At 41.6% G+C, this 26,081-nt stretch overlaps 2 protein-coding genes across 4 annotated transcripts in view; one reads left to right on the top strand and one right to left on the bottom strand.

Moving 5' to 3' along the window:
• Positions 1 to 1,295: 1,295 nt before the first annotated feature.
• On the bottom strand, positions 1,296 to 3,649 carry birc5b (baculoviral IAP repeat containing 5b). Its single transcript, XM_004558751.5, has 4 exons — positions 3,487 to 3,649; positions 2,717 to 2,826; positions 2,408 to 2,522; positions 1,296 to 2,309 (listed from the first exon to the last, which is right to left on the bottom strand). The coding sequence occupies exons 1-4, from the start codon at positions 3,610 to 3,612 to the stop codon at positions 2,226 to 2,228; spliced, it is 435 nt and encodes a 144-aa protein (XP_004558808.3). The 5' UTR covers positions 3,613 to 3,649; the 3' UTR covers positions 1,296 to 2,225.
• A 1,744-nt stretch (positions 3,650 to 5,393) lies between these two features.
• znf385a (zinc finger protein 385A) overlaps positions 5,394 to 26,081 on the top strand; it is a 55,020-nt gene continuing 34,332 nt past the window's right edge. Inside the window, exon 1 of one of the 3 annotated variants that reach the window (XM_076877985.1) lies at positions 5,394 to 5,421. In XM_076877985.1, the coding sequence (XP_076734100.1) occupies positions 5,409 to 5,421 (13 nt within the window). In that variant the 5' untranslated portion in view covers positions 5,394 to 5,408. Of the gene's footprint in view, positions 5,422 to 10,991; positions 11,633 to 17,757; positions 18,036 to 26,081 lie in introns of those variants that run through there. The other 2 variants (XM_004558752.4, XM_076877986.1) reach the window with 2 other exon arrangements.

The raw sequence follows: 26,081 nt of genomic DNA, 5'->3' as shown, positions 1-26,081 counted from the left end.
CCTGCACACGCCCACTACATTGTGGAAGTTTCTGGGCTTAGGGACACCACAATGGGCTGAGTGTAGGGACAGATGGAGGTCCCTTTGGAACAGGGCACAAAACACAGCCAAGGTAGACGGGCTGCGGTGTCTTAGAGGAGAAGCAGCCAGAAATGAGAGAATATTTGATGAAAAATGAAAATGAAGTGAATGTTTATCTCCCCCCCCCTTTGTAATACAATGAACAGTGCAACTCATTGTCCTTAATCTGGCCGTCTATCAGCAAATTCATCATTTAAACACACTCACAGACTGTGGTCCACAATCACAATGGCGTCTAAGCTTCTGTGTCAGCTGGCTTCTTTACATGCCAGTCATTTATCCTTTTTATAATATTCCCATCAGAACTTTTCAGACGGAGACAAGAGCGTGAGACTTTAAAAGTTACATTAACATCATCCTGCCTTTCTCAGTGTATCCATTGCGCTCATGACATCTTTTAATTTGCCCTTTGTTTATGAGGGGTTAAACCGGGTCATATGAGGGGGTAAATGCTGATGTCATTCATTTTGGGCACTATGGAGAATGAGAGGAGAAGATTCAGTGATAGATGCTGATGAGAAACGTTGGAGGAGGGTAGAGGGAGGCACTGGTTGCAGGAGCAACAGATGGGGCCGGACTGGAAAGCCCAGGTTGTAAAGTTTCTGTTAGTAACATCTGTCAATTTGTCCATCTGCTACACTTGCTGCTTACAGTTTATTAAAGAGAAACCTATTTCATGACCAATCCTTTCTCACAGTCATTAATAAGCTTAGAATTAGATCTGCATGTGTCATAGTGCTCTGTGGACTCCTGTTATTTTAAAGTGTGATTTGTTAGGTTTATTCAGGTCTTAAATAACAGGATGGGAAAAGGTGAACGGGCATCTTCCCAGCTTAGTTATGATGCAGTAATTTAAAATATTTTACTCCATTCCCACAGATAAGCTCATCTGTTACATCTGTGCCACTTGAGGACAGAAGTCATACCAAGCTATTCTCTTTGTTCATTTTCTGGAGCACACATAAATAAGTGGATGTGGGTATAAGCCCTGATTAGAGTTACATTAGCAATTACTGCACACATCCCCCTTATGATCCATGTATTCACGCAAAACCACACCACATCAGTAAAAAGCTTGGATCTTTCCCCATACTAACTCAACATACACCTTCATATCCTTTAACTTTTTTAAAAGAATGCATTTAGCTTAAAGAACAAAATATAGTTCGAGGAAATATTTTACAACAGCACTGCAAGAAAGAGACCAGAGGAAATTATAAAAGCAGAACAGTTTATTAAAAATGTTACATCACCTATGAGCATTTTACTTTAGTTTTGTCTAAAAATATTCTCTTCAATTTGCTCTGCAGTGAGCAGATAAGAGAGAATTAAGCAGCTGATCTGGGCTCAGTGGCCAGAGTGTTACATTAGACATTAATCCAGAACAGTGGAAGGTTGGGGAAGGGATAGCATCTCTTAATCCTTCACGTCATCCAACCAAGCCTTCCACAAAACACAGTGAGAAACAAACAGAGCCCTGCATCAGTTTCTCTTGCATAAAGACAGGAGAAAAATTAAAATGATTTTCAGAGTTAAACCGTTGTTCTTTAAGTGCAAAACAAACCCAGTCAAGTGCTTATCATGCAACCATCGTTCCCACGCCTTCTACTGTCAGCTGCAGCATCTCTTGAATTTCAGTCCCCCTCAGAGTTAGAGAAGTATCCTGGCAAGCCCTCGGTGCACTGTCCCCCTATATGTAACAGATGTTACTGGGGCAACAGTTGGTATTGAAAAGGAGGGGCTTCAGGCCATCTGTCCAGGGTCAAGGTTTGAAAAGGGGTGGTAGGGATGGTGGCACGTTCAGGGAGATGATAAGTAAGTGTTTGAAAAAAAGAGAATATAGCCCGCATTGTAATCCAGCTCAATGTGCGCTTTCATTTCAGAGTGAGGTGCATTTGTTAAGGTTTTGATGAGAGATTGGGAATTTCAGAAAGTGTATCAGCGTTATAGCAAAACTGCAGCTTTAATGCAAAAGCACCATCTTGTGGTCAAAGACGGTACTGTAAAGAAAGTGTCGCATTCGCCTAAGGCTGAATTTTATGAACTGCTATCCAATCCGACCAGTGAGTCAGGCTGCGGGTTCTTGTTTAACACTTAAGACTGGTATTGAAATAAAATAAGATGCAATGAATAAATGCATAGAATCAGTCCAGCTTAGATTTAAGCTCCGCAACTGTATGGTCTATGGCATCCCTCAAAAAAGCCATCTTCTTGTGCCAGACCTTTTTCTAAAGGGAGAATGTTGGAAAAGGGGGGGGGAAAAAAAAAAAGTAAGAATTGAGGAAGAGTTAGTGTCTTTGCACACAGCCAACTGATGGGCACTTACGTAGTAAATCTTTAGCCTTTTGTTTTCCAGGTGACAGAATTCAGCCATTGTTAGCTTGGTGAAGTCTTTCTCCATGGTTAAGAAGTCACATTTAGAGCGCCTCTCATGTTCAGACCTTGTCAGATGTACATAATAAGCAAAAACACAATTAAAAACAAAAACATAATGCTGATTAGGCAATAATCAGGAGCCATGACTTATCAACTTCATGTAGCAGTCGGTCTTCTGCATATAGGAAACACGTTTGAGTAATGTAGATACAAATTAAATGTTTAACTGCTGCACCCCAGGTAGCATATTTTTTCTTACCAGGGATCATCATCTGGTTCCCAGCCCTCGAGCTCGAGCAGACAGAAGAAGCAGCAGGCAACATCTGGCTCATTCTCACTGGGGCAGTGGACAAACCCAGCTTTGGCCATCTGCAAATGTAAAAAGCAAGAGAGACCATATTGTCTGAACCCTTTTGTTGCCAGGCAGGCCAAGAATTAAGAAGTTTTTTTGCAAAGGAATAAGTTTCATTGAAAATGAAACCTGACGATGGTCTCCTTTTGACTTCAGAGGGTAACATGGCACATGTTGTTGCTCATAAAGCAAGATGTCAGCAGCCTGTTTATCATGACAAGACTAGAAGGTACCGGGACAAACCTGTGCACTGGACACTTGAAACTGAATCTGGCACCTCCCTAACCATAAATTGCACACTGCCAGGCTTTCATAAAAGTATGTAGTGGAATACCAATGATCATCATCAGTTACAATTATGATTCATGGAGATGAGTGTAAATACTCCTGTGTACAGTTTGAACCACCTACACTTAAACTTAATTACATATTACCTTTAAATACTTGGTGTCAATACAAAATGTTAAGTCATATTTAGAAAGCAGTTCAACTATTTAAATAAAAATATTTTCCCAAGAAGTCCCAGTTAAACCAACCTGTTAGAAAATAGATTTGACCAAAGGTAACCGCTGTGTAAATCCATAACATATTGTAGATACAACAAATATGATGGAAACAAGCTAGCTAATCATGTTCCAAAGCATCAAGATTTCAGTTACTTGCAATGGGCGTCATACCTTTTCAGGCGTGCAGTTGCAGTCCTCTCTAAATGGCCAGTCTACAAAACTTTGCTCACGTAAAACATGACTGTACATTTTGCCAAATGAGTAAAACCTTTTTGCCAGCACATCAACGCTCGCCATAATGTCACCAAGGATGGACTCAGCCTGACATGTGCTTAAATCACTGCCATGCACACTTCTGCAGCTGTTTTCACTTTTCAGTGATTAAATCCTCCCCAGGTTCAAGGCCGCGAGGATCTGTTTAGACTTGCTTTTGTTCTTATGTTCTACAGTTTTTTGTTGTGAATATCTTTATTATATTAAGATTGAAAGTTGTTATACAAGTAAAACTTTACTAACTTACAACTGTGGGCAAAATTAGGCCCTGCTAGTAAAGAAGAAGAAGAACCACTGCAGATATACATTGAGGGGAAAGCAGTGAATGGGAATGAGTCAAAAGTTCAATTAAAAATCATTTAGGTAAAGAAAACAAACAAACAAAACAAAGCAAAAATTTAACTTGTGAAGTGAGGTTTTCCACACAGACATCTGTTTGTCTTTATTGTTGAAATAAAATTGGCAACCTAACCCGCCTTGCCTTCTCTCCTTCCCTCTGGCTTTGAACCAGCTTACAGTATTAACCACAAATACGATCCAGCATTCTTACTGAGAAATTATTAATACGCTTGAGTTTTTTTCCCCTACATGTGTATGTGTCAGAAACCTAACAGTAAATAGAGACACTATAGCCATTAATGGTTTTTGGTGCTACTTTTAATGGCATGTTTATTGCTGAGAGAGACGGGGGCAGTTTTTTGTCCGCAGTGAGTCTCTGTTACTCTGTAACGCTACCCCGAGGCCCCTGGGTGCTAAAAAATGCTTACATCTATAAACTGCTGTCCTCTCCCCTTCTAACCTTATCTTTCTGCAGAATGCATGGGGAGGTGGGGGTTGCAGTACCTGCTTATTAGGATGTGAGTGTGTGACTCTGTGTATACACACACTCGCACACTAATCACTGGAGGCACTCTAGGAAGTGATGCTGTGTAAGGACATATCAAACAGTAGGCTTTGAATGAGTTGGACATTCACTGTACAGCTGATGTCACATTAAAGCTAGCTCCAGTTGGCCTATGTGGTGGATGACTGCTTACTGCAGAATAGAATTTACCTTTAAATTTCTTCGTGTGTTATGCCGTCACTCTGCTTTTATTTATATCTGAATTTTTGCTTTTTTCATCAGATTTTATTAAACACTGCTGTTGGTTTGAGGTACAGCAGCTGTGCTGTGATCCAGTGGGACCACAGGGTTTATTTAGAGGTTGAAGAATTTGCAGATGTAGAAAGGCTTGTGTGCTTAAGAGTGTTTTGCAAATGTTGGAGAATTCAATCCACATGCTGTACCAAAAATCCTTTCACGGGTGGGTAATTCTCATCTGTTGGTATTGGATCTGACTTCCTCACGCCTTCACTGACATTTGGCTCACCTTTCTGCCCTCTTTGCTGCTGATGAGTCCCCGCTACAGCATTCGGCAAACGGCTCGCTCCTTCCCCTGACACGACTGCTCTCACCAGGTCTGTCAAGATTAGCTGCTGTACTCTCCTGCTCTCGCTTTGTTTTCACACAGGGCGGACAGTAAGAGGGAGGGAGGAGGTATGATGCAGAGAGGTGGAGGGGAGGTGACAGAGGCAACGTGTATGTATGCGGTCTCTATGTCCACATGTCCTTCATATTACTCAAGTATATGCTGTTTCCTTTCACTGATCGTGGGAATCTTTTCAAAATAATGAGAATTTAATTGTTTTTCTTCTACTTGCAAAAAGCCAGATCAGTTTAATTGTACAAGGATTCAACAAAGGAAATAGTTGTTTCTCATTTTACCTAGCTAGTGTTAGAGACTGGACCCGGTCATTAAGAGCAGGAGTAACTGAAGTCAATGTGGAGCACAGGTAAGAACTGAACCTAATATCATATCATCGTCTTCTGCAATGTGTCTTCTTCCGTATAATGGCAGAGCATGCATGACTTCTATTTTTCTTCAATATTGCAGCTGTGTGGTGCAGTTTTTGGGTTTATAAATATGCCTTGGTTACCTCAAATTAGATTATATTTGACAAATATGTGAACAGGTGTGCTTGAAGGTCACTGCTTGAAGGTCTTTCCTTTTCTCAAGTATACATCTGTGGAGATGAGCGCTGTCCTGACAGCTCCACCTGTTTCCTGCTGCTCTCACATCCAGACTGAGCTCCACACGAGTTTGCTCAAATTTCACACAAACATTATTCAAGGAATACATATTTGAGTGAAACTTGTCCCCGTTAACGAGTACACCACTTGTGTTTAACTGTTAGAAAAAAGCTAAATAAAGAATACTTTGCACACTTTCTTGATGATGATAGATTAGATGCTAGATTTTAGATGTTATCTGGTTGACCCATGTTGAGGTTTAATAATAGAGGACTGGCTGGAGAGATGATAATTAGTCTAAATAAAAATACACTGCTTATAATGTGTTGGCTTAGAGCAGAATAATGCGAATCATCATAGTAAAATTTCAGGAAAAAAGGAGTTGTGATGCAAGTGTGTGATCTGAATATGGCCGGAAAGAGAGGCGCCCTGTGCTCCTGTGGTGCTGGTGTAAAAGTGTCAGGAAAGTGTGAGAGTGTGACAGTCAACAGCGACATTCTCCACCTCCGCAGGCAAGTGTGGATTCACAGGACAGGCACACCCACCTGTGTACACACATCCACATACAGTGTTCTCACAGACTCTCTCTTTCTGTAGGAGACAGTCATTGAAACTTTATTAACTTTCTTTCTGAAAAGAAGTCATAACAATCATCTTGATAGTTTGATCAAAACATGTTGCTGAAAGGTAAAGAAATAAAGCTTTTAAAAACATGGCTACACGGTGAATTATTAAAATTAAAACAAGCTTAAAACATTTTTATATTTATAGAAATACTCTAAAACACTTCATAGTTTAATTCAAAATTAAGGGAGAAAATCTGTACACAAGGGCACATTGAGTGCTTCTCTAATAGTGTGTCTCATCAACTGTTGGAGTAATGGGGAAAAAATGGATTTCATGCTGGTAAGTTATTTTTGTCGTACTGTATCTGGAATGACAGGAAAACATTTTTCTGTTCGTCTGTGTTTTCTGAAGTGGGACAAAGAATTCAAGCAACATGTTATATGGCTGGCCACATTTCCTGCACACACCCACACCTGATCAATAGTCTAAATTTAGTGGGATGATTATCCCTCACATTTGGAAAGTGATATGCCTGTCAGACGTGCAGGCTCAGGCCGATTCAAGGGGAAAGCAGAGGTCCTTGCAAAGCCAAAGTACGCTGATGGCACCTGCCTGGCCGGCTCACTTTTGACTTTCATAGCCAGTCTCTAAATTCACCACCACAGTGACGAGAGGCACCCAAAGCCCAATATGTGAGCGAGGTTGGGCCTGTACATCAGCATCACCATGCAAAAAAACAGACTTTAGAAGAAGAAAAGAGAAAACTAACACGTCTGGAGAGTCACATACTGTAATGCCTGCAGGACTCGGAGATGAACTATGACTTGAATTTATGATCAAAAGAAGCTGCATTTTGACTGCGCTCGAGCTCTTGAAGAGAAGTGAGTTACAGTCACCATTGCAAATTTCAGTGAGCGTAGATTTATTGTGTGTTCCCCCAGTAGGATAGCAAGAGGAAGACTTATCTTGGCATTATTTGAAGGGTTGAGTTAGATGTGCACGCTCTTCCTCAGGTTTGATATACAGTATTTCTCACAGTCTGTTGCTGAACATCATTGGATGAGTATTTATAAGCCTTTCATACTCAGCAGTCATTCCTTTTGTATCTGACACTGGCCTCAACAGCTTTGTCTGTTCAACAAATCTGTTGTATATATTTTTCCACTTGAGTGAGGTGTATCTGTCTCAGTCTGACAGGCTTTAAGGCCATAACCAGTTGTGTCAGCTTTCTCTTTGGTTCCCTTATTTACTTCTATGTGTGGTGATGTGGCTCTGAGAACATATTAGCCTTTCAGTTTACATGAGATCATTTTACATTTTGGAAGTTTTCCAAATGCTTGTCTAGTACCAGAGCAGATATTCTGTTTATGCTCAAACAGAAGCAAGGCACCCTGTATTAACAGGCTTACACCAATAGAGGGTAGCATAGATTAAACATTAGCTGGAATCCAGAATTACTTCTGCATACTTTGGCACCTTCAGACTCACTTAAAAGTGATGATAAAGTTCAGTATTAGTCTGTTCTGTGTTAGCACTTTAAAAAAGACTTACCACTTAAAAAAAATAGAGATTTATATATAAAAGTCAAAGTTAGCGTAAGCCTACTTTAGATTCAACACAGTGTCCTCAGAGGTAAGTGAAAGCTCGCTGATAGAAACGGCTCAAGAAACAGAGTAAAAGCGAAGTATGTTAAAAATTTTGTAAACAAGTTGCAGGATTGTTGACATCATCCTTCAAAACATGGTATATCAAAGTAAATGTTCGGTAATCATAACAAATATCAAGAGTAATAAAAATAATCTTAAGAAGAATTTCTATATTACATTAACCGTCTTCGAGACTACTTAAATTATTGTACTCTTCTTTAATCCTGCCTTATCTCAGCTATTGCACTGACCTATGGGGTAAATCATTCAAAATTCAACATAAGACACATAACATATGTCTTATTATTATTTTGCATTACCTTATTATAAATTATTAGTTTGTACAAAAGGCGGGTGTACGACCTTTTAGTTCCCTTTGACCTATGTGTGAAAGTCATTGTGATTTTATAACTTTTGAAATAAAATCAGAAATAATGATAATTATTTTTTTAATCATTGAAGGTACAGATGCAGTTTTTACACTTACATTTTACACTTTCTTGCAATACTTGCAATACTCTATGTAGTGTGACCTAAAGGTTTGTAGCAGTAAAGCACAACTTTCAAACTTGGGAAATCTGACAGTCTCAGGGACACATTTGAATGCAAACAAATTCCTTTAAATGCTTGCTAAAACGACTAAGCACTTTAAAGTTGAAAAACAAAAGCAGTATCTAGCAGTTAATACCCTGCCAATTAAATCTCTATAATTAATTGCTTGTGTAGCGAACAGATGTTTCAGCTGAATGCAACATTGTGTCTGTTTATATACACGGAGCTAATTTTTAGGAAATTCCCCTCCTCTACGATTAGTTTCTGTAATCGGATCACATCGTTCGTGGAAACATTTTTAGAAAATAGTTTTGTAACTATAGACATGCAAATTAAATATGACCATACTTGTTATTTCCTCCACTGATTGTGAAGCAACATTAGAAACACAAGTGGATGGGAGGTGAAATGATGTCAGTTCATTATTCATTATTATCATTCATTATAACAGGTCCCTGGTGGCATAAGTGTCTCTCTCATCGAGAGGTGACAGAGATTAGCTTTAGAAGGCTCTATGAACAAACAGAGGAACCAATCGTAGTAGAGCAGCTTCCTCCCTTCTTGCTCTCTTTACACAGTGTTTCTCTACATCACCTTTCTCCAAACATACCAGTCCAATAATACCATCTGTCCTCTCCCCAGTGGCCTTCACCTTATCCCTGAGCTTCTTACCCCTGTCCCCCTCTCCTGCCGTCTGCTTTGCCCTCCCTTCTTCTTCTTCTTCTTCTTCTTGTCTTTGGACGATACAGGATCTCCATGCTCCAATTTCACCCTCTCATCATGACATCCATTAAAGTGGCGCTGGGCCCTGGGCCCCTGTTGGTCCGACAGCACATTAGCTCTCGGCCCATTGAACAACAACAAGGACCGGCTCTGAATTATTGATACCAACACAACTAATGAGGAAACACTATCTCAGCTCTTTTGCTGACACACAAACACACACACACAAATGTTGACGGAACAACTTGCAAGCACAACTATATTAATAACAAATATTGTTCCAGCTGCTAGTGCCACATTTTCAAAAACGAATATTTTCTGTACTCAGTCCATTTCCTGCAGACGTAATGTATGTCTGCGTGGTTTGTCCAAGGAGCCAGAGGCTAAAATTCTTCTTCTAACCTGTCTGTTCCTTTGCACTTAAAAAAAAAGCTTGTTCCACATCAGTAAAGTCCATTATTTTCTCTGCTGGATGTGTCAGATCTTGCTTGCAGTTGTGAAATTTTCTGTGTGTCTTTAAGAGCTACCATATGTTCCATAATACCATCAGTTTTTAGTCATTGGATTTTATCCAAACGTAAGAGTCTGTAAGAATTTGAGTGGGTGTTTGTGGCACCTAAGACTGCCAGTGTTTACATACAGTAGCCTAAACGTATGCAGTGGAGCTGCTGTAAAGAGAGGTATTGGAGGTGTCAGCCAGCCTCCTTAGTATTCACTCCAACACCCTGTGACTCACAGCCTCAGCCTGAGAGAGTGAGAAGGGTAGTGGTGGAGCTAGAGATAGAAGAGAAAGAGGGAAAGAGAGAGCAGGACAAGAGGAGGCACAATGAACATCAGGCAGCATTTTCTGTAGCCCCAGGCTCACGTGTTTATATCTGTATGTGTTTGCAAGCATGCCCGCCCAAGGGGATTAATTTTTTGACAGCTTTGTTAAGCCTTCTCTTAAGCGCTGAGCTTCTCAATAACATCGTGGCTGTGTGATTTTCCGAATGTCTCTCTGTGATTTCTCTTCACAAGGGAAGCTGGAGAGAGAGACAGAAAGAGAGAGGCAAAGACTAGTGCTCAACATGACAGCAGGCATTCTTTGAGTGGCTCCTCGGTGTGGAGGAAGTGGACCATAAGAAGCTGGCTGTGAAGCTCCTCTTCATTCACTGACTGCATTGCATTGGTCGATAGTTAAATTTTTCCGCAGCCCATTTTCTGTGTCCGACTCTGTCTGTCTTTGTCTCAATATTCAATCCTTCTGGTTGTCTCTTCTTGTCACTCAATGTCTCTTCATTCCTCTGTCAGTTTGTATTTAGTTTAATCTCTGCCCCTCCTTCTTCTGCTTCCTCCGCTCTGTCGCTTTCTATTTCATCTCTCCTTTTTGCTTGCTCCCCCCCAGTCCCACTCCCAGTCTCAAGTCTATCCCCTTTGATGAAACCACAAATGTTGATAAGAATGTGTAACTTTGTCTGGGTAGGTTGAAAAGATGGAGGGAGGAAAGGGAGAGAAGCACAAACGCGCACAGCGTTAAGGTTAATCCCCTTACAAGTCCACACACACATGGAGTCAAAGGGTAGCGAGGCGGAGGTAATAAACAGCGAATGCAACAGACAGAAAACCAGGCTCACTGTGAGGGGGAGATGGGTGAGGAGAGTGTGGCAAATAAAAGTGAGAAATTGGTTTTGGGAGACAGCATTTTCAGTCAAGCTCTGTCTCCCCTTCATGACTTCCACTCTGCATGATGACAAGTGCCTGCTGCTGTTCCCATTGGTCGAACCTGCCACCAATCAGAGCAGAGGCATGTAAGGTGCCTTTAGGTTATATCCAATCCCTAAAAAACAAGGAGCAGAGAGAGGGAGAGAAAGCCAGAATGGGAAAGGGAGTTGTGTGCTTCATAGAGAGAGACCAAAGCAGATGTTGACTTTAAAGTAGATCGAACTGCTTTCCTTTTGAAGTGATACAGTAGACAGGAAACTGATTGTCAGCTGTTTGTTGGAGACCACACCACAATTCCTCCTGGCTGCTGTGGAGAAGAAGATCTTGGCTCTGTAGTCTCCCCCCTGCCAGCGTGATTGGCTGTCACACTTTAGGCTCCCCCTTCTCTCTTTTTCTTCTTCACTCTCTCTCTCTCTCTCTCTCTCTCTCTCTCTGTCTCCTCTGTGCTGTCCTGAGGCTTACCTGAGCCACCACTGCAGAAACAGAGGACCCCCCTCCTCACACACACACACACACACACACACTCGTGCTGTTTCTTTCTCACACTCAGTTTTTCACCTGGATAGGGCAGGCGCAAGGGACGGCATGTGCAGCAGCAGCAGCAGTCTCTCCTCACATCTAGCGCTACCTCTCTGAGTTGCCTCTTTCTGGAGAGTGGAGAGCAACTCTGAAAAAGACATTTTGGAGCCATTGTACACTTGGAGAAAACAGGAGAGACGGGGGGCAGTGAGGGAACACTTGTCAACCCAGGGACACCAAAGGCAACGCACAGCAATGATTTTGGGTGAGTTGTTGCTTTTTGGTGCATCGGATTTTAGAAGACATCAGTCAGGCTGTTGAATCACTAATCCCTACTTAAACTTGGCCACCAGCAGCTCTGTTTTATTTATTTTTTTAGTAGTCTGCTTGGTTTTGATTGCACAGAGACATCTGTCAATACCAAGCGCCTGGGTCAACCTCTAAATTACAGATAGTGTTTGTAATTACGCTAATAGTGTGCCATTTATGTGGCAGGTGTGAGTGATGACATAGAAGGTCAAAGCATTTGCGCTGGACTGTATCATTATGGTCTGTTTGGTCACATGACCAGACTCCACCACTCTCATGTTCTGTCAGAAGGGGCTAAGTGACAAAGATGGTTTCAGCTGAACTTGGTGATAACTGATGTCATGCGGTTTTATACAAACAGTCAGTGCAGAATTCGTGACTTTCTTCTGATGATTTGTTACTGTGGCACTCAATTTCTCCTCAACCTTGCATTGCTGCCATCCTGATTAATGATAAGCGTCCAAGTCATCAAACACATTTTAAAAAGAAGATTCATTCCTTAGCATGCAGGAGAGTATAGATTCCAGTTACTAGACATTGTTGTGTTGTGAGTCAGCCAGCACTTTCTTCTTTAGTATGCTGGTCTCATAGTGGCCATGTCTAGGAGAGGGGATTCTGTGTGGTCTGTGTGCGCTTTGCATTCGGCTTGTAGATTCATACAGAGGTTTTAAAAGGAAATTCGCTTGTAAAAATGTTCTAGAGTCTTCTTATTTGCACATGGCCATGACTATGAAGCCGTGTGTGCTTACTGCCCATGTATTACTTCGAAATGTGTGTGTGCGTTGATGCACGCTCTCCCGGAGAGGCCACTTTGTTTTAACGCATGCCTGGGCTGATTCAGGCGCAGTTCTGCTTCTCTGCTCTCCCGGCAGGCATGTTTTTCAAGCAGATAACTTTAATGATTATGGGGAGTCATGCAGTCTGAGGTGTGGGAGCTCAAAGTGTGTGTGTACCTGTGAGCTAAAGGTTTTCAACCAGTCACTAAACTTTTTTCGAACAGCCATCAAAGAGATAACTTTTTCACTTTGGGAAGGTTTTTAATTTTTGTTAAATAACATTAAAATTTATCTCTATTTTAAGGGTTATATTTTGCACTTCTGAAGCTGGTTAAAAATGAACAATTCCTCGACTTGAGCCTCATGTAACAGACAAGTACTGTCTTGATCAGGTTGCAGGTGGTAGCAGCTCCCGTAAATGATATTTGGGTAGGATATCTTAACACCAACACCCCCCCCCCCCCCCCCCCCCCCCCCCCAACTACAACTCTGCTGGTTGAGGTTAAACTTTAGCGTAGTCATTGGAGTGTGTGTATTTGAATTTTGATGGAAGCAATATCACACGGAACGTAACTTCTGTTGTGCAGTAACATAAATTTGGCCTCTGCATAAAGACTGATGTCAGTGTTAACTGGTTACGCCACAGATCTTTTTTCTATTTTACAGAAACGGTGATAATGAACTGTGGCTCTAACGTTCAAAATCTGTGTGTTTCTCATTGCATCTAATGATTTGTCAAACCTTTCCACTTCACACCTGCCGAAAAAGCTGACCCAAGGCTTCTGCTTATTAAGTTGTCACTCAGATAGGCATCTTTCATTATTTCTGTCTGAACACTGAGATTTTCTCGTGCCTAACATTCTGCTCCATTTGCATGATGATGTGGCTACTGAGTGATTTGACATTTCTAGCTTTCTTCTTCTGAAAAGGGTAATGTCATTGTAATGACCTTTACAATTCTGGCACTGGTTGATGTCGACCTCCAATCAGCAAATTTCCTGATTAAGCTCCCTGATATAAATCTGCAACGTTGTGATAACATATCTCAATTGGAAATGTGTGTCGTTATAAAAATGCAGTTAAAGAAAGAAATGTGTTTTTGAGTATGCCTGCGAGAACCGCATGCTCCAGCGATTGTGTCTGCATGGCTACTGGTGTTTTTCTCTTTCCACTGTTTTCTGTGACCTTGAGCAAACAACCTTTACCAGTGCGGCTCTGTCCCTGATGCTGTACACAATTCTATTGTCATTAGCTTTGTCGGCATTCTGGAGGCCTGACAGAGGCTTTTGGCTGCTGTAATAGTAATGACAATTCTGAAGTTGATCATTGCAATGGCAGTGTGCTTATATACAAAGCTGCAGGCAGCCAGCATAGCTGTCTGTCTGCTGTCTGTCTGTCTGTCTGGCATGGGCTCTGCACCGAGGTATTGGTATGAGACTGCTGCTGGTCAGTACATGCGTGTGCGCGCATGTGTGTGCGCGTGCGTGTGTGCATGTCTGTGCACGTGTGCATGTGTGTGTTTGTGGATAAAAAGAGAGAAACAGCAAGAGAACAATGGCGACCTAATAACGAACATGATCGCTGGGCTCCTGTTAGTGTAGAGCTTCTCAGTTGACTGTGGAGTCATGGTGATCAGCCGCCATGATGTCTAGCACAAACCATCTACGCCTGCAGTGAGTTCCTGGTGTGGAGTCCACATTTAGACAGGAACTGTCTGTATTGCCCTCTTACTGTCACCAGATATTGCATGGTGACTATCTGACAAGCATTCCTGGTAAAATCTACTTTGTTAGCATCATTGCAAAGTTTTTGGGGGAGGACCTGTCATGTCATGAGCAGTTCATGTTTAAACGTTGCTTCATGTCTCATCTGTCTTGTCTGTTTGAGTCAGATCTGACCTCCCGAGCTCAGGGCCATGCAGCCGATCTGTCTCTTTGTTTTTGTGTTTGAGCGTCCACTCCTACCTCATCTGTCTCCATAAAGTTTATCTTTCTGTTCCTGTCTGCATAGCTATTGCTTATTCCATTCACCGAGCTCTGCAACCCCCTTCTTTTAATTGACTGCACACACCTGGTTCCAGAGGTCAAGTCAAAGACATCATAAAAAAATGTGTTTGAGCAGATCAGCAATGCCCCCCATCCCCATTTTCTTCATGACTGTGCTGCTCTCTTTGTTTATGTCAAAGTGACATAGTAATTATAACTCATTAATGAGCCAGATATTTGGTATTCATGCCCCAGTATTTTTCCTCTATGCTTCTTTGCATATCCAAGACATAAGGGGAATATTTGAGAGCTGCTGGAACTGCAGGAATTCTGCAACCCCATTTTCTACCTTTCTGCAAAGTGGACCTCTGGTTTCACCAGTTTGTGTTGTAGAATATCATGATGCCATTCAGCAGGAAGAGGTAAGACTATGGCATTGTGCTGTGTGATCTGTGTGATGAGTAGCTCAGTGTGCTTGACCCACTTCACCTTTATAGCTGCTCTGCATACCAAGGCACAGAATAAAAAAGACTTATTCCCATGACAGTAATTACAATATGCCACAAAGGTCAGGGCTGACCTGGCATGTAAGATAAATGTGGCACTCATTTGTAGGGGGACTGTATAATGTGTGTGCAAGGGATATTAGGTGGATATATGTGTGAGCAGGAGCAAGTAGCAGGCTTGCCACTTCTTTCTTTAAGTCTAGCTCACCCCTGGTTTGTGGAGATCCCTCTTCCATCAAAAAGCTGCTAGGTCTCATCCCCTCCCTGCCTGGCTTTTCTCTGTTGCTCCATTTGTTTATGCTGGAGTGACTGTGTGTCAGCAGGTTGTCAATACTGTCTGTAAGAGACTCTAATGAATAGGCCTGTTATTGGACTGGTGGGATGGAAACCCATTGTGTTTGTTTGTGTGTGCGTGTGTGTGTGTGCACGTGTGTGTGTGGCACACTGCGGAGCAGCAAAAGGTAAAGGTGTGTGATTTCCTGACTCCCATGTTTCCACTGGTCTCCCCGCAGTGCCCTGTATTAAAGGTTTTTTTTAGTGAAAATTAGAATGATCCTGGAGTAAACATAGTATTTTTTTGTGAGTTATAGTCATAAAGTAAAAAAGCAAACAGTGAAAATAAAACCGATTTGTGCCGTTTATGAAGCACCCACTAGGGCCCACGGCACCTGCCACCACTACCAAAAAAACCTGGCGCTTTGCTGCTGCGCTGTGAAGCACAGAAATGCACCTGTGCGTGATTATGGTGTCACATTAGTGCATTCACCAAGGCAAGCTGGCTGACTACTTACTGGGAATCCTGGGGCTACAAGACACCTGGGAGTTGAAGCCTGGAAAATGTTCTGTATGCTTCAACAGTCTGTCTGATCACAAAGTGGAAAGAGGCACAGATGATTCTTCACACTGCAGCTCTCTAGTGTTTTCAAAGAGACAGTGTTGCCTTTATCATGTAGAGGTGTAATATTTTTTGTCATCTATTTTCCTGATGTCTTTGCTTAATTGTGCTCTTTTTTTTTCATGACAAAGCTTACTAATAACTTGATTGCCTTTTATTTTATGTTCATGAACTGTGACTTTCTTTTCTTTAGGGTTTCCTGTGTGCAACAAAAAATTGTTAATATGTTTATTTACATTCCCTATGCAAGGTGGCTTAACATTGCACAGGTGTTCTCTTTTGCCCATACTGGTATTGAATCACCTTGTGTCATACAGCTGCTTTGATGAAAGACTGGAGATCAAAAGCTTTGCTTCCTTTTTAACACTGCACTGCCACTGGTTAAATATTTAAGTAATCAGTGTTTTTACATTACATGAAAATATAAAAAATCACATTTCAGCTCTCTCTTCAGTACTCTCTCTCTCACTATAAGGGTTAGTGAATCATAACTGAGTTCAGAACAACTCCTGTGAAAATGCTGAGCACTTACATGGCACTCTGTTATGCAATGGTTTATTTTATTCATCTCTAACATAATTTGAAATACTTGGACTATTAGGACAGTGCAGTGACATAAATCTATAATAAGACCATTTTTATATTCACTGCTTGTTGAATTTTTGATTTAATTGCACACAAATTCTGCAAATTAAATTGAAGAGATTTGAGTATTCAGTGTATACTGTTATTATCTGATTCAGCAGTTTGTATGTCATATATGAAATCGTGAAATAATTCCTATACTCAAATGTTTATTTGATCTCTTATTCCTTTTGTTATCTCCTTACTGATCACACTCATGTATAGAAAGAATCAAGCATTTATGATGATGTAATGATCTGATAATTCACTTGCAGTTTTGTAAGGTTCAAACGGCAGCCAAGTGTAAAAAGGTTGAGCAAAGCTAACGTTTGGCTGCGAAAGATGTTGCATTAATCATGCCTGTTCTATTTCTGTGTGCTCAAACGAGAAGAGAGTAGAAGTGGAGGGGGAAGAGAACGAGGAAAGCAGATAGATAAAATGGAGTGAAAAGTGTCCTCATGAAAGAGAATTAGCTCTTTCCAGCTCTGGGGGGGGGGGAAGAGGAAATTCCTCTGAGTGCTGTTGAGATAGGGTTTCACACAAAGACAGAAGAGAAATCAATTGAGTTGCAGCAAGGTCATTTCATAGGAGCATGGCTAGCAAGGAGGAAGCTAAAGGGTAGAAGGAGGATCTCCATGAAGCACAGAATGAGAAGCGGGATTGAGTGAGTAGTGTAGGAGGACTGGGACCTAAGCGATAAAGAAGGAAATGAGAAAACAGTGAGATGAGGAACGCTGGATGTGGGGTGGAGTGACAATTCTTTGGTTACAGCTAGGCTAAAGGGTGAAATCCATGCTTCCTTGTGACAGCAAACATGGAGCACTTCTGTCTCTGTATCATCTGACTCATACCAAGAGGAAATATGAGCAGTATATCTAACATACTGCTGTCCTAAAGCTCTGGCTGAACTTCACTTATAACCACAAGGACATGTCCTCACTATGGTACCTCAGTCATCTAAACAAATCTCACTTTGCTCAACTACATACTGCTGGGCACACAGACTGAATGAATGCTACCAGCGTTTGGTTCCAAGAAGCCTTAAGCTAGCTTTTAATCCTTAATGTTACATGAACAGCTCAAAATAGCTTAAATCTCCACCCCTAACGCCTTCCCTCTGCCAACTAAATCTCTTCCAGCATGTTTAAATGTATGTATGATGCTTGATCATGAGTAGCAGAAAGGCTGGGTGACAAAAAGGCGTCAGTAGGTTGAGCTCCGACCTGCCCTCTGTGGAGTCTTGCCCATTGACAGCTAGTGTAGCTAGAGCTATCAGAAGGGTTTAGCGCAGTCTTGGATGAGTGCCGGGGAAGCCTCACTAGCAGGTAGTTATGGAAACCGCATGGCGTAGGTCTTAACACAGGCGTCTGGTATGCACACCTGTCTTTGAACAAGTTCTCCCCTGAACATGCGGCCCTACCCCTAAGTAGGAAAGCGGGAGGGATGATAAGGGACTCTGCCGGGACCTGCACCACAGCTCCCTGCCTTGGGGGTGCACAGGGAAGGTAAAGAGAGGTGTGGATTAGAAGGCTGTAAGGGACGCAGGGGTGAAGAGGTACCTGAGGTCATTCATGTGAGTCGTGTATCTCATTGAAAAAAACACCTTTTTGCATTTATGCATGTAAAGATTTTCCACTGGGCAGCTTTGCCTAATGCAGCAGCAGCAGCAGCAGACACTGTTGTGGGACGCACAGATGGAGGAATGGTTGCTTATATATTTAACATAACTTTCAGCTAACATGCAGTGGCAGTAAATGTAGTTCAAAAGAGAACTGATAAAATGTAACAAATGGAACCGAAGAGGAAGGATGGAAACAAACATTTCCATAAAATTAGCATAGTCAGGATTGGTGCACTTGTCCCAGTGAGACAGGAATTACCGCATGAACATAAGCGACTTCACATTACATTTGTCAAATCTGAATAATGGTGGTTAATGTTTGGGCTTGTAGTGGTTTTGCTTATTAACTGTAGCATGAGACGTTTGACAGCACAGCAAAGCAAAACATTTGCCAGCCCATACGCTATAAAAGTAACATTTCTGCCTCCAGCCTAAGTTTTCTCATTTTCACCTGCAACCGTTTGTGTAAATGCGAGGTTTTATTTACAGTAGCGAGAAGATGGCTTTTGTGTTCGTTCTAGGCCAATAATCACCAAGCAGCCACTGCCACAAATCTTCATTAGAAGATTAGCCTGCAGAGAGACAGCTTGTGTGTATTGTTTATTTATTTTGGGGAGTTTTGCTGTTATTAGTGCTGCTGCATACACCAACATCAGCCTTGGTTTCAGACTGCTGCCAGTTAGAATTTGTGAATATGAGCAAAATTCACCTGAGACTCGCAGTCTTCAAAACACATGCACACCAACAGTCTGTCCTTGTGGTGTTTTATTTTTCAAATCCTTACCCTCCTCTGTCTGTCTGCATCTTTCCCATGCATATGCTCAAAACAATATATATATATATATATATATATATATATATATATATATAATGCTGTCAGCTTGCTCTCTTAAGGTGCATCAGCTGCCCAGTAGGTACTCATACTCAAGACAGAACAAATTAAGGTCACAGCAGGGAGAGGACAATGCCATGTGTGTCTGTGTGTGGGTATATATGTATATTTTTTATATATATATTTTTTTCCTTTTCTGACCTCCAAACAGTGGCATGACTCCAGAGAGTGGTGTTGTCAAATGGCTCCTGTCCCACTCAGAGGACACTGACCCTCACTGCACCATTTTGCAGGATAAAAGGTGCCATCCCCCACATTTGACTTCAAACTAGGAAACAGAGTGACGACTGAAGACCGTGGTATTAAATTTCCCTTTTGTGCCTGCGATTGTTGTTTCTCATCCTCAGCTTTTAGTTTCATTGTACCTCTACTAAGAAAACCTATTGTGTTTAATGTTTAAATTTAATAACACTTTCAAAGCGGTGCCAGTTTCAGCAGCACCTGCTAAAAACAGAAAAATAAAATCTTTTCTTGAAATTGCCTTTTTTTTCTTAATTCACACACCATACTAGATAAATAAAAAAGGTAAGAAAGAAGTAACAGAAGGACAAGCTGGAAACTGAAGCATCTTCTATCATCTGCAATCAGCAGTGTTGGGAAGGTTACTTTTAAAATGTATTCCACTACAGATTACAGATTACATGCCCCAAAATGTATTTTGTAACGTATTCTGTTACGTTACTCAATGAGGGTAACGTATTCTGAATACTTTGGATTATATAATCATGCTTTTTACAACTACATGAATGTACTATTGCTGTGTGAATTATTACTTTTACTGAAGGTTACTCGCCATACGCTCGTCAGGCACTCTTTTTGGCTGCAGTGGTTATTATTATATTTACATGCTTCCAGCTCCCGTTTCTGCTCGGTGACAAATTGTACTTTTCCACTCTCCTTTCCCCCCCTCCCTCGCTCACAGAGTTGCAGTCCATTCTCCCTGCAGCACGGACTACACTGCCCATGAGGCTACATGCTATGCCTGTAACACTCTGCCTATTGCCTTCATATTAAATCATTTTTGTGAATATTTTTTTTAAATATTGCTTCACATCATTATGGGCGGCGAGATTGAGACACGGGCATTAGAGCCTCCTAATGCGTGTTTTGTTTGGGGCGTGGAAACCAGAAATAGAGAGGGCATAGCTGAACATATGAAACAGGAAAATACCGCCGTGTAATCCATTTATTTCAGCAAAGTAACTGTATTCTGAATACCACCTTTTTAAACAGTAACTGTAACGGAATACAGTTACTCATATTTTGTATTTTAAATACGTAACGGCGGTACATGTATTCCATTAGTCCCCAACACTGACAATCAGTTTTATTCTCCTTCACTAAAATAATTTGTCATATTGTCCATATATGTGTGGGTCCTAACTACCACATTGTGGACCTCGACCCGTAGCTGCTAACTGGCTTAGTTTAAGTGTTTTCACATCACACAGCTGAACGCTAAAATTATGACACTTTAACAACTAAGTTCCTCTCTAAAAATATTTTTAAAAACCCTTTTGATTCCACTGTTTTATCCTTTATCCACTGGCAGTTTTTCACCCGGCCCTAAGCATGAAATACTTGACCCATTTCACTAGAAACCAAAGATGACTATTGATTTTAATCCTTTTAGACCAGCCTTGTATTCTTCAGAGCGCTGAAACAGGGCTGGTCAAAGTAACTAATGACCTTAACAACAGCCAACTGTTCGCTGCTAATTTTCCTCAATTTTCGCCCAGTCTTCAGTCAGTCGGAATCATGCAGATTTATTGGACAGTCTTTTTTTTATTTATCATTTATCATTTGTTAATGATAAATGTTTTTTTCTTCACCTATGCCGCCCACGTGATATGTTCCAAAAGCCTCTATCCATAGCCATTTCCCCCCCTTTGTCTATATGCTTCCACTGGAGCATATTATTAGAAAGCACAGTATTGATTTTTCTTTTCTATTTATATTTGCTGCATCTTCTACTGTAGCTTCCATTTAAAATGACTATACAAAGCAACCAAAAACACCAAATCTGTCATCTTGTCTCTCTGATTACTGCCGTTCTGCACACTAGCTGGACTATTCAGCTTTATTGCTCCATTGTTCTTCTTCATGCTGATCTTCAAAAGGTCTTAGTTGCTTCTTTAAATTGTCACATCTAGAATATTGCAACTCATTATATTGGATTGTAAGATTTTGATTTTGTTTGTAAAGCTGCAGCTTTACAACCATGCGTGAATCCTGAACTCCTCAGCTAGGGGTTTTATTTCTATCCATACCTGTTTGCTTCTTTTCTTATTAATATTTTAAGTAGCTTCTATTCTTTTGTGTAATGGTGAGTTTAATGCAAAATCATTATTATTCCTACAGTATTTGTATATATAGTTGTATATTTATTTAATTCTTTCCCACCTCTGAATGGATGAATGTATGAAGTGATAGATTTCTTGTGGTTTTATTCTATTTATTTTGCTCCTTTCCATCCACCTACCAACTCTTGACATGAGGTTGCTTGGTTATCACACTGGCTGGTCCTGGTGGGTCCATAAGTTCCAGAGGCCTTGTCTCTGCCAACCAAAGCCTCAGACCTCTCCTCAAGGGCAGTATCGTATTCTGCCTGACTGTGCGTGCCTGTGTAATCCATAGCTGCAGGGAGAGTGACCTTCACAGCAGGCAGCCTCGCAGCAGGTTGCGTCGCATGGGCTCAGGAAAGAGGACAGGCTGGACAAAAAGGGTGCTGAGGGCAGGACACAGCAGTTCTTAGATAATTAGCCTTTCTTGTTACATTTTTCTACATGTTGGTTCTTCTTTTCCTAAAGGAGCAGATATATATTTTAGAACATTACATTTCTGTGGGACATGTTTCGGTGTTTCCTTTAAATACATTCCCTTTAATTGCTCTAAATTACAGTGAGTGCCACTTGCTTTCGGCCCTTTAAAAAAACTTTTGTATCATTCACTTTGTGCCGCAGATATTAGGTCCCATGGCTTTAAATGGTGGAATGCCCAATCTTGAACATTATGAGGAAATAGATTCATCACCACCTAGTCTGTCTTAAAACTTTCTGCAGTTTGCTGTCTCTAGGACAAAATGCTATTTATGATGTAAAATTTGCTGTCTGCGTCCAGTGCACACTCCTGAAGTAAAGGTGAAGCCACAGCCGGGAAAAAGTTATTGACAGTTATGGGAGGAGATGACGCAGCCAAATAAGTCTCTGCTCATGAATGATGCATGTCCTCACTGGCCCTGACGGAGAAAGAGAGTGAAGCTGGATGACAGCTGGGGTGCTGTGTGTGCATGGTGCAGAACAAGGTGAGACTCTTTACTGTACAGCCCAGCGCCCTCCCTTCCTGTCTGTTCCCTCTTTCCTTCCTTTAGTTTCTCTTATCCAACTACACACAAATATACACAAAATTGGGAGGCGGAGCTGTTACTCTCCACAGTCTTCGGTGTTCCTGTATAACCAAACACTGACCTTTACAATGCTCTGATTTCCTGCGTTCTCCTACCCTTTGCTCTGTCACTCTTAGAGACCCGCTCTCTTTTCTCTCCCTCTCACGGAGCCCCTCTTGTTCATCAGAAACAATCATTGTGTTTTTCATCTCACTGCCCTGCTCTGCCGCAGTCTGAGCCTCCAATAGCAGGATGGAGAGAGATGAGAGTAAAGGGGGTGGGTGTGGGAGGTATGCAGCATGCAGGGCACAAACGGGAAAGTCTACATAATGGTTTGTTGTCGTCATCACTGTAGCGTCACAGCTGTCTATCCTTTTAGCAGCAGCTAGAACACAAACGCGCAGTCTGCATCATCGGCGTGCCATGGAAACTCAGTATAAGAACAGAAACAGACATGATTTAAGAACTGTGGTCAAACCTTTAGAAACTACAATAGCAGCCTTCGATAGACACATGATTTTTGGTCAGAGCACGTTTGCATAAAATGGGGAATCAAATAGAACTGAAGAGAGTTGTGTCATCTGGTTCTCTTGGTCTCCTTCTTTAGATAAATGCACCTGCATACATATGTCAGCATTGACCTTAGGGGAATCTGAAAATCTCACGTGTCCTGTTTGCTATGTTTGAGATAGTTGAGAAAGGGTATAACTTGGAGGATAATTGCTGGTGACAAACTACCTCTTCAGACATGGCTACATTGACTTGGATAGAGTATTTGTCCAAGGGAACCTAACAGTGATAGATCTAAATACTTTACGAACGGACCCAGCGAGCATCTGAATAAAACATTGTGCACGGGAACCACATCACTGGGGAAAGCCATTAATTCTCAGATTAGTAGCAAGTGGCTAATGTAGTCCATCACTGTGTAAAGCCGCGTAGCCCTGCACCACCCAAACAAACACATCAATCTGACTAACAGTGTGTGTCAACATGCTCCTTGATTACCATGCTAAACCCAGAGCAACCCACAGGAGCCCAAAGGAGATCATTAAAATCTAACATGCACACTTGAATATAGCTTCAACTCAAAATTCATTTTTTACACACACACACACACACACACACACACACACACACACACACACACACACACACACACACACACACTTTCTCTAATATTCGAAGTTTACAGGCCAAAGGTAAAGTGGTGTGCAATAGCAACGCTCCTGTTGTGCGTTGCTATTGCACAGATTCCTCCGTACACAGAAACAAATGATGCATCTCAACAGTTGATATTCAGGCACAGATTTTATAGCACTTCAGCAGTAATGTCATGTAAATGTGTTGTGAGTGTCAGAGATTTCGTGTTGTGTTAGTGGAGCAGAGTATGCCTGGAGGGTGCAGCAGGATGAGGGTGTGCGAATGTGTGCGCACGATTGAGTGTCTCTGTAGAGTGCTTAGTCTTTAGGTGTTCTGTGTTTTAGGCTCGAGTTAAGATCATTTAGAAAATGTAAAGTTTTAGGATAATAAATAGCCGAAATGTTGGTTTCATATATAACAAGAAAAAGGGAGGCACGTATAGGTATTTGACCTGGTTCAAAATACTATTTAATATCAAACCACAGTGTTCCTGTGAAATAATGTTGCAACTTAGCTTTCCTACCTGATAAAAAAACACGTTCTGTCAAGAGCAATGTGTTTTTATTGGAGGAATGCAGACCCTGTCTGTGCTCTGTATTCCCTGTCTCCTAAAAAGTTTTCATATAACTAAAGAAACTAAAGTTCTCAATTAACTTGGAAGAAACACTATTTTTATCTAGACCTACATTTGTAATCAACACATCTTTTCCATTTATGGTCTTGTTTTCCTGCAGCTGCTGCTGCTCCTTTTTTATACGACTAAACATACGTCAAATGGAGCTGCATTCTTGTCTCACATAACTCAGAAAATGGAGGAAAAGCTTCAAATGTGAGTAGCTTTATAAATAGCTCCATTTTATTATCTTTTACTAAGCTAACCCAACTAGTTTCCGTGCCTAAGTCTAACCGAAGAGTGTGTGAAAATAAAACTTGAAAGTATTTATGAGGACCCAAAAGGATTGGTGAAATAGATTATTGTTATCTATAGTAAATATACCAGAATCGCAATGGGATGTGATGAGGAAAGCAATGTTGCAATGTTGTGCACTTTTGTGTTGTGCATCCTCCTTTGCTTGTGAGACATCTTTCATTGTCACCTCGCTTCCTTAGGATTGGAAATATGCTGCCACTGCACATGGTAATCTCACACATACACACACATGCACACTCGCTCACCATGGTACCATTGGGCTGTCTTCCAACGTTAATACACAGGGCTGACGATGTTGTGGGACTGCGTGCACGTCACACTGTCACAGCATAGCAAAGGAATAGAGAGCGAGGGAGAAATGGAAGGAGGAGGATTAATTTTGGATGCATGGCATGTGGAGTTAAGATAACCATCTTTTTCTGCGGCTCTTCTCCACCACATGGTTTGTTCAATTACCATTTACTGCAGAGACAGAGAAGGGCAGATAGAAAGAGAGGGAGAGAGGGGAACAGTGAAAGGGAATAGCGGGAGCCATGGAGGAGGTGGAGGGGAGGCGCTCAGTGATGGAGGGGATGAGGAAGTAGACGTGAAAGAGTTGGAGAGAAGGGAGTGAGTGCAAAAATAGAGGAAGACAATAAAACCATTCTGTAAAGGGGTAAGGAGAGAGCATAGGACACGGAGAGGGACGTGTGGTGCGCACAAACGCGTCAGAGTGTCACGTCCTTACCTGACACGACAGCGACAAACATAACATTTCTGGTTTGATTGTGTAACAGCTTCGTAAAAGCAGGGCTTCTGTTACGAAACGCTGCCACTGTTTTTGCTTTGATAAGTGTCAAAAGCTGCGAGTGTAGCTTAAAAAAAATTACTTATTCAAACAGACTATTCCCACTTCTCTGCATGGGGTACCAACTGTACCAAATTGAGATATTCTGAGATGGAGCTCGATCCACCAGCCCCTCTCATCTCCCCCTTCTTTCCAGCATCCCCACTTTTAAATCCTAATCCCTCCCTCCTTATGTTTCTTCAACCCTCCCCCCCACAACTATTTTCTCCCTCTCTGTCTCTCTTTCTCTCTGTGTCTCTGGCTTTCTCTGGGTCCAGTATATGGAGCAATTACAGAGATGATATCCACTGTCAGTCAGCGGCTCACAGATGAAGCTGGGCCTCTTTAACATGCTAATGGAACGCCAGATTCAATCAGGGCTTTGTGTGGCAGAGGGGAGGGCAGTGCCGCTCATTAAAAAATAAATCATAATAACAAAGAGGCCCGGGCAGCACAGGCAAGCAGCACCTACACTGCAGCATCGGACTTGGTTTTCCTCTCTGCTTTCTCAGAGCCCTCTCCTTGACTACTGTCCCTCTCTTTATGAGATTATGTCAAATCAGCACTTTGTCCTATCAGGCTTTGTTAATCTTTCCCCCGCTCTTGTCACTGTCGGATATGTAAATTTTGGAAAATTTTACAGAGAGAAGCTGACATCTCTTCCTCCCGTTTCCAGTCTTTGTGATAAGATGAGCAAAACTGGAGCTTCTCCATATGGAAAAGAAATTGAAAGAAGAAGAAAGTAGTTTATTATTTATATGTATTTTATCTCTGAATATCTCTTTGGCTATATACCACAGTTAGCTCAGGAATGTGGCTCC

Source organism: Maylandia zebra, linkage group LG20, assembly GCF_041146795.1.
Source record: "Maylandia zebra isolate NMK-2024a linkage group LG20, Mzebra_GT3a, whole genome shotgun sequence".
Classification (NCBI taxonomy): domain Eukaryota; kingdom Metazoa; phylum Chordata; class Actinopteri; order Cichliformes; family Cichlidae; genus Maylandia; species Maylandia zebra.
This window is presented reverse-complemented; position numbering and strand designations above follow the sequence as displayed.

Bases quoted from the DNA above. Each gene is read 5' to 3' on its own strand.
- birc5b (XM_004558751.5), bottom strand. From the start codon at position 3,612: ATGGCGAGCGTTGATGTGCTGGCAAAAAGGTTTTACTCATTTGGCAAA. The intron at 2,523-2,716 runs GTAAGAAAAAAT...ACATCTGACAAG, and splicing joins GAACCAGATGATGATCCCTG to GTCTGAACATGAGAGGCGCT. The intron at 2,310-2,407 runs GTAAGTGCCCAT...TTCTCCCTTTAG, and splicing joins AAAGGCTAAAGATTTACTAC to AAAAAGGTCTGGCACAAGAA.